Genomic DNA, 9,139 nt, shown 5'->3' on the forward strand with positions numbered 1-9,139 from the left:
CCAAACTTCAGAAAGCTAGTTAGTTGTACAATGGATTCATCACTAACTTCACGTTATAAGCAAAATAGCATCTGTAGGTAAATTTGTAATTATTGCCACACAGTTGTCATTGAGCTAGAGTGTTTTTTTAAATAGACATGATTCTTATTCATACTTTAGATGAGAGTTTTATCAACTTGGTCATTTTAATACCTTCTTCAGAGATACTTTAAATTTCCATTGTTTTTCTGATCACTAAAGTACTCATGTTCCCACTAAAAACTTTCAAATATTGTAGAATATTCAATGTGCATTCCTCACTGTACAATCTTCTTGGCTTTTAGTTCTTTTACTTGGCATCTTTGATAGGTTTCCCATTTGAATACATGAGGAAAGACCAGGGTCAAAATTTGTATTTCTATTATGATAAAAAAAGATATTATGTTTGCCACCTTGATCATTTTAAATGTGAGGTTCAGTAGTATTGCATACATTCACATTTGTGTGCAACCTACCCAGTTCTTTTTCATGTTTATAGAGTAGTCTAGTATGTGGATAAATGGGTAAACATGATACACTATTGATGGCCACTCTCCATGAGCCCTTAATAAAAAAAGGCTTGCCAGGTACATGACTCACACCTGTCATCATAGCTACTCACGAAGCTACGATCTGAGGACCATAGTTCAAAGCCAGACTGGACAGCAAAGTTTTTGATATTCTTATCTCCAATTAACCACAAGTCAGAAGTGGATCTGTGGCTCAAGTGGTAGAGCACTAGTCTTGGGCAAAAAAGCTCAGGGACAGTGCCCAGGCACTGAGTTCAAGCCCTAGGACTGGCACAAAAGTGAACAAACAAATTTTACAAAAACCAAAAGGCTATCTAAATTGTGTAGTCTTTTTAAATAACAGCTCTCTTCTGAAGAGAGGAAGCTAAAAGTCTCTTCTAGGAAGCCAAGGCTCATCGGGAAGGTATGGATGGAGACACTCTACTGTTTCAGGGCTTTCTCTGGGCATTCCTTGAAATGGAGCCAAAGGAGCACTTCCTTGCCAGAGGACTGTGTTCCATGAACTGTGGTTTTTCTGGACTATGTATGCAAACAGGAAATAGGCTCTACATTCCAGATAAAACAGCCTGTGGACTTTGGAAGGTAGACACTTCCTTATGTGCTTACCATCCAGAATGGAAAAGCCAGTTGGCCAAGCATGATGCGAATCCTGCTAGACCATGTGTGTCTAGATAGGGTTAAAAGTTCAAGATTTTCAAGCTTTTTAACCATAATCACATAAGAAAGGAAACGGTCCTATTTTAAAATAAATGTGTGACAGACGGCTTGCATATCTATATGAAAATCTATGTCGATCTTGTCAAGACTCTGCACTGATATGGGTTTTACTAATGTTTGGGGCCATGAGAAGCCCTCATTAGCTGTTCTCTTTCATTAGGAATAGTGATGAGCTCAAACAAAGTAAAATGTGGAGATCTGAATGTTAAATAAAGATAAGATACATCAGAACTAAATTACTTTTGTTATTTAACATTTATGAGTAAATACATTTATAAATATATGAACTATATCTCTTAATTTGTAGCAATGAAGATATAGCATGCAGTAACCCAGTGGAAAGAAACATTGCAAATCATAGCCCTTCAAAGATATCATGGTAAGTGAAATCCAGCTATTACTTTATATTCAGTACTTAAAAAAAAAACAACTAACCAAATCAACAATAATTTTGCAACTAGGTTTTTCATGTAAAGCAAATATACACCAAGAGTGTTCATGTAGCTTGCCTCTCTGAATTGATTGATTGTGGATTATACTTTCCCTCACACTGATTTTTTTTCCTGGTTATCACTTATGACATACTTTGGTGTTGTAATATATATGGCTCAGACATCTTGAGCAGGAGGGAAAGCAACTCAATGTTGAATAATTCTTCCTTAAAAGTATCTCCGTATACAACCCCAAACATGTTTATTCTTTTGCTACCCCTGATGTATTACATGATCTGTCTTGAAAACAATCAAGGAACATCCAGTTCTTGGGGCCTTCTGTATTCAAGAGCCATTCTCTCATTAGACTGAGAGTGAACCCAACTTTTTGGGTGACTGTCACTTGATTTTGCTGATACCTCTCAATGCACAAAAGGGGAAAGTTAACATTCTTGATCTTATTTATGTGGATAAAAGAAGGGTACAAGTTTTGTAATTTGCCACTAGACATTTGGATGTTTCTTGGTGCGGTTTTTTATTTCATGTTGTTTCTCAACTCTCCTTCAGGGGGCTTCCTGAGTCAAGTTCCTCTGAAGAAGAGGAAAACCTGGATGATTATGAGTGAGTGTTCAAAGTTATCTGTGCTTCTCTAAAACTGGACATAAATGATTCTGTTCTGCTCCCCAAAGACAATGAAGATGTCCTTAAAGACAGATAGCTTAGACTTTCTCACGAAGATGTAAACTCTTGACAGGCGGCCATGAACTGAGATATTACCACTGAAGATAATTCCACCAAGGTGGCCTATGTAAATTAGGTGTATATATTCATTGAATTTCTTGCATATTCAGTTTCTCTTCATTTTACTTTGTATTCATAGATATAGTTTATAATGCTCCTGCCCATGATTTATTACCTGCATGTCTCTCATCAGGGTAATGTTTAAAAGCTCTTATCACCTTGACAATAAAAATTTTAAAACAACATTGAGTTAAGTTTTGAGGAAGTTAGTTATGATGCAGTAATTTTTCAAGGTAGCACAGTGAGACCTTGAAGATGGTAACATTTATGTTGAAAGATTCCTATTCTTAGGGTAACCTTATCATTTAGATCCCAAATTGGGATATGTTAGACAAGGGAAATAATGCACTGGATATCTGGAATAAACTGGAATTTTCTGGGCCTCTATAGTCTTCTTTTCTTATTCCAAATCATCTCTTTTTTTTCTATCCTGCATAGATATATATCCCAGATCACATTTCCTAAGTGACATTTGAACTAGCTAGTACTATCTTAAAATATTAATTAACAAAAAAACTATCAGATAATATCTCAAGAGTTAGTTATAGACTGTGTAAAATTCAGAGACTTTCAAACTTACCATGAACAGCCCTTTCCCTAATTTTACAGATGGGGGAGTCCAAGGGCAAAAGAGGCCAAGGAACTTGCTTAATGTCGCATAACTGCATATTGGAAAGTTAGTTCCAGAACCTGGACCTACTTCCATGCTAGCTGGTCTAAGGTTTTTTCTACTTTATTAAACTATCCTCTGCTTCAACTATACAGAGAATTTACAACTACTTTTCATCCATTCCTGCCAAGTTCTAAGAAGCCTTCTGCCTTTGTTTTTCTTCTACAATTCTTCCCTTTTGTCCTCAGTGTCCTTGTGTGCATTTCCTTCTGCCTCAAGTGTTGTTTTCTAGCCATAAGGTTCCCCTGATCCCCCCCCAATCATGTCCCATTCTACCTCATACCCTTATGTTCTTATTATGATATTTTAGGTAAAGGCACAAGACCACAAACATTGCTGACCTCACATAAGAACTAGCTCCTGACTGTTTAGCTCCACAAAGAAGATGAGACACTATGTTCTTGGCTAAGTTAGTTTAAAGGGTAATATTTAAAGATTATTTTAAAAAGTTGTTCTTAGCTTTCCCATATCATCTTTTTCTCAGTGCAGTGTAATTTCTCTTGACCTAATATCCTCGATGTTTATCTATTGTGATCCTGAAAAACATCCACAAATTCAAAATTGGCTTTGAAAGTAGTTGATATAAAGAATGCTTCTATCAGATTGTTAAAAAAATTCAAGGCTCATACAGTGACTCTAGTTGATAGATTACTTGCATAGCGAGTATGAAGGCCTGAGTTTAAACTCCAGTATCACCACTAAAAAAAAAAAGAAAAATGATAGAGTTCAAAATTAAGAATGTTTACTTTGCAACCTTAACATTCTAATTAGAATAGCCTTCATTTGTCCAATCTGTAGCCTTCATTCAAAATGGTGAACTGTAGGATAACATATATCTCCTAGAAAAAAAAGCCAGAGGTTCCTAAATACCAGCCTGCTTAAAGCTTGACATATGTAGGTCCTGGCCCAGAAGCAGAATTAGCTGGTAGAGCCTCAAAATCCTGAGACACACACACACACACACACACACACACACACAAAAACACACACACATATATATCCTCAGGCTATTCTCTGGAACAGTCAGGTTTGAAAACCACTGATTTAGGCCAATACTTCATGGATTAAAAGTATCAGTGCTTTGTGATGGTATTTTAAAAGTATTGATTCTCAAATCCAGAATTCTTTTCCAGCTGGTTTGCAGGTAACATCTCCAGGTCACAATCTGAGCAGTTACTGAGACAAAAGGTAAATAATCTTATTTTATATAATCTCTCTCTCTCTCTCTCTCTCTCTCTCTCCCTCTTTCCCTACCCCCTCCATGCTAAACTATATCCTACTACTAAATCATAGTCAAAGGTCCAAGAGTTTCTTTTCATGATGTAGCCCAGAAGTGAATGAAACTTTTAAAGAAACACTGTTGCTAATTATCCAGTCAATTTTGTCATGGTGTTAATTTTCCAACCTTTGAGTTATTAGGTCTCTCATGGCTATCCAGTTCTTCTGTGTCCATTATCTAGTACTACATAATAAATCATCCCAAAATTTAATGACTTAGAATTAGGTATATGATGTCTTGCAAATCTGTGAGTCAGCTGGGCCAACTACGTGTGTTACTTAGGCTCACTCTTGTGGCTACATTAGGCTAATGCATTCACTGAGTGCCACAGTTCTGCAAGCAGCCTCCTCATGTTTATAATGAAGGCCACCTCACAGAAGGACAGTGGTCAAAGAAGACAAATCCTGTAATGAATCTCTGCTTTTGTCATTTGCTAATGTCCCTTGGTCATAGTATGTCACATGTCCCTGCAAAGTCAATGTGGGAGGAGATTACCCAGTGACACAATTAAGAGGGAAGATTTATTTTGTTTTGTTTTTGCCATGCTAAGGATTTGAACCCAAGGCTTAGTGCCTATTAAGCATGCCCCCTCCCACGAAGCTGCACTCCCAGCCCAAGAAAAATAATTGATTGAGAATCATCAGTGTAGCTAGCCATGGACCGCTACTCTGTCACTGCTTTTAGCACCAAAATCTGAGCTGACAAGCATAAGGGAATAAATTTACCTGATTTTGTTGCTGAATGTTAAACCAAAAGCAAATGCTTTGGAACCAGAGCAAAAGGTGTTTTTGACATAGTTTAGTCTAATAAAAACATTCAACAAACCAATTCCTTTGAGAGACATTTCTTTGAGAGATGCTAGGGAGAACGTGATGACATCATGGCATGTTGACATATCCATAGTCCACACGTCACATGGAAAGAACAGCCATGCTCTTTCTGACTCCAGATATGGTTAGAATTAGCACATTCACTGAGGGGAAAAACAGGATAAGTGTAGAACTTTAACAAATGATTTCTTTTACATCTTTGATTTTCTAAAAAATATCAAGAACATAATGTGATGGTATGTCATTTTGAATTTGATTTGTTAAAACATGGGAACGTTAAACTTTAATAAGTGGAAGAGAGATAATTATCAGAAAGAGAAGAAATTAACTGGGGAGGAAAAGCTGAAATACACAGATACATAGAGATGCGGAGTAGACTGAAGACACAATAGTACAGTACTTGCTTAACATATACAATATATGCAAGGCCTTGAGGTTTATCTTCCATATGAGAGATAAAGACACATAGCTAGAAATAGAGAGGGGGAGGGAGGGAAAGAGGAATGGAGGGAGAGGGAGAGAGAAGAGGAAGAGGAGAAGAGAAAGGAGGAAAGGAGGGGGAAAGAATGGAGGGAGGGAGGGAGGGAGAAAAGGAAGGAAAGAAGGAAGGAAAGAATGGAAGGAAGGAAAGAAAGAAAGAATGTAAGGAAAGATAAAAAGAAAGAAAGAAAGAAAACCTGGGTGAGAAGAGGAGGAAAGCTAAACTCCAGGCCCATTTTTGCCTACCGTTGGGTAAGGTATGCCCTCCATAACATTTAGAGGGCATCTAAAGTATTTCTTTTCCCATTGCTTACATGAAAAATGAGTTTCAAAAGTAATGAAGATGATTTTCCTTTTCAGGGAAAAGAAGGAGCATTTATGGTTAGAAATTCCAGCCAGGTGGGAATGTACACTGTGTCCTTATTTAGTAAGGCCATAAAGTAAGTATAATGTGGGTGTTTCTTTAATCCTCTTCCCTCTATTGTATGCATAGGCTAGTCACTTAGTCATTTTGAGATAAGACACCATCTTTATACTCTAGAGTTTGGGATCAAAGTATTTCTGTGGAATGTGGTTATTTGAGTTGCGTTTTTTACCTCCTCTACTTTCAAGAGGTTATTCTCCTGCTACCCACCCTGGTCAGTGGTAGAGAGCACAAACATAACACATCTCAGTTGGCATTTAGTAATATTCATAGGTAATTCCCTTCCAGTTAGGCCTACATATACAAAGAAAACATGAGCAAAGGAGCCTTATAGATTTGAATCCTGGCTCTGCCATTTCAGAGCTTTATGACATTTAAACTGGAAGCATAATAATACTTATGATATTCTATGGATGAAATGAAATAATACATCTATTGGATCAGAACACTGCCTGGCACATAGTAAGCACTTAATAAAATAATAGCAATAACGATTGTTGTTGCTCTTAAGAAAATAATAGCAATGATTTTCTTGACGCTGCTATGAGGAAGGAGTCATTATACCTGCTCTATGCCTACACACCAACACACACACACATTTATGCATACACATAATCTCATCCAAGCTTTAGTATAACTGAAAGAAATGGGTAGAAAGCAGTAGAAGTATATGCAAAGCCCAGTTCTTTTCTTTTAATTTCTGGTACTAGGGCTTGAACTCAGGGCCTCATTCTTGCTTGATTGGCTCTCTATCACTTGACCCACCTCTCCAGCCCAGCTTTTTGCTGGCTAATTGGACCTTCCAGGACTTTTCTGCCCTACTTGGCTTTGAAATTCAATCTTCCAGTTTTCAGACTTCTAAGTAGCAAGGCTTACAGGCATGAGTCACTGCTCCAAGTCCAGTTCTTGACCACCATACCATACTCAACTTTAAGACAAGGTCAAAATGAAATGCCTTGTACAACTAAAGATAATTATTAAAAGAAAACTAAAACAATCGGATTTTAACTATTCCTGATTAACATAAATCAATGTACATCAACTCACCCTATCTTCTACAAGTAGAGGGTAAAATGAAATGCTTTCTATACAAAAGGTACAACTTCATGTGAGATATTAAAAACATGCCCACCCACTTTGTCTTGCATGGTCTATTCCTAAAAGAGCCTTGTATCCATGATCTGCATGAGAATTCCCACTACCTACTTACATCTGCCTTCCTCATTTTATATCCGTTATTAACTTTAAAAAGAGCTTATTTGTTCAAATACAAATGAATCTGAAAAATGTTTATCTTTTCAATCATCAAAAGAAAATTCTATGTTATAAGTGCTAAGGAAAAAGGAGTCCAAAAGCTGGAATTTAGATTAAGCATGGACTTTATGTATGCCCAAAGGTATGCTGAGCTCAGAAGGAGATCCAGTCCATAACTACCGGTTGTCATGGATACTTCCAGTAAAATACCAGATGGCAAGCCTGAGAAATCTTCCCTGAGTTTTCTCTCCAAATTTTGCAGATGAAGCCCAAATAATTATTGAACCAATTATTTAATCAAGTTTTGATTGTTTATTAAAATATTTTAATATTCATTCCACGAATGACTATTTAACTAATTGTTTAACCAAGTTTCAATTGCTTATTAAAATATTCTAACATTCTTTTTCCTTACTAGTGATAAAAAAGGAACTGTCAAACATTACCACGTGCATACCAATGCTGACAATAAACTCTACCTGGCAGAAAACTACTGCTTTGACTCGATTCCAAAGCTTATTCACTACCATCAGCACAACTCAGCAGGTAGCTTATTTCAGTTACTGTTTTATGGTTACTTGTTGATAAATATCAGTTCTTTTGACTACTACTAAGTGGTATTTTTAATTATATGGGGAACAAGAAAGTAGAAAAGATGCTCTTTTTAATTTAATTTAATTTTGTTGTAAAGGTGTTGTTCAGAGGGGTTACAGTTACATGAGTAAGGTAATGACTACATTTCTTATTGAACATTGTTACCTACTCCTTTGGTTTTCTCTCACTATCCCTCCCCGCCCCCTCCTCTGAAGTTGTGCAGTTCATTTCCAACCTAGTGTCTTGTGAGTATCGCTGTTGCGTTTGGTTCACCCTTTGTCCTTGTTTCACCATTTCGTGTTTCCCCTTCCTTTCCCCAAATCAGATAAACGTATGTATAAGACACGGGGTACTAGAATCAAAAACAGTGACTACTGGGGATAAACCAAAGGGAAAAAGAAAAAAATTAACTTGATACAGTACATTGATGACAATAAGGTCAACAACAACAACAAAAAACCTCTTGTTTCCACATCTTGGAGTTCATTTCGATTAGCATCATTTTATATGGTCATGTGTACATAGCTATTGAGCTATTGTGATCCTCTGCTAGGGCTATCCTAGACTTATACTAAGTATTACAAATGAGGGAAACTATGGAGCCTATGTTTCTTTGGGTCTGTCTTACTTCACTTAATATGATTTTTTCCAAGTCTTTCTATTTCCTTACAAATGGGGTGATGCCAATTTTTCGGATGGAGGCATAAAATTCCATTGTGTGTATATACCACATTTTCTTGATCCATTCATCTTTTGAGGAGCATCTAGTTTGGTTGCATCTCTTAGGTATGGTAAATAATACTGCATAGTTGTGAACATGGTTGTGCTGGTGGCTTTAGTGTGGCTTTGTTTGTGATAATTTGGGTAAATGTCTGGGAGTGGGATTGCTGGGTCATAGGGAAGGTTTATGTTTAGCCTTTTCAATGAACCTCCGTACTTCGGCCCTTTTCTTTCTTTTTTTTAATTGTGAAAATACTGTACAGAAGGGTTACAATTACATGGGCAAGATAAGAGGGGTTACAATTACATGGGCAAGATAATAAGTACATTTCTTATCAAGCATTGTAGCCTCCTCCTTTGTTTCCCCTTCCCATCCCATCCTCCCCCCCCC

The 9,139-nt window shown here is 36.9% G+C and overlaps 1 protein-coding gene across 1 annotated transcript in view; it reads left to right on the forward strand.

Moving 5' to 3' along the window:
* Window positions 1-9,139, forward strand: part of Bmx (BMX non-receptor tyrosine kinase) — a 45,905-nt gene that overhangs the window by 22,744 nt on the left and 14,022 nt on the right. The window contains 5 exon segments of the mRNA XM_013032120.1: window positions 1,573-1,644; window positions 2,264-2,317; window positions 4,301-4,355; window positions 6,117-6,196; window positions 7,853-8,007. Of these exon segments, the coding sequence (XP_012887574.1) occupies window positions 1,573-1,644; window positions 2,264-2,317; window positions 4,301-4,355; window positions 6,117-6,196; window positions 7,853-8,007 (416 nt within the window).

Source organism: Dipodomys ordii, unplaced genomic scaffold, assembly GCF_000151885.1.
Source record: "Dipodomys ordii isolate 6190 unplaced genomic scaffold, Dord_2.0 Scaffold150, whole genome shotgun sequence".
NCBI lineage: Eukaryota > Metazoa > Chordata > Mammalia > Rodentia > Heteromyidae > Dipodomys > Dipodomys ordii.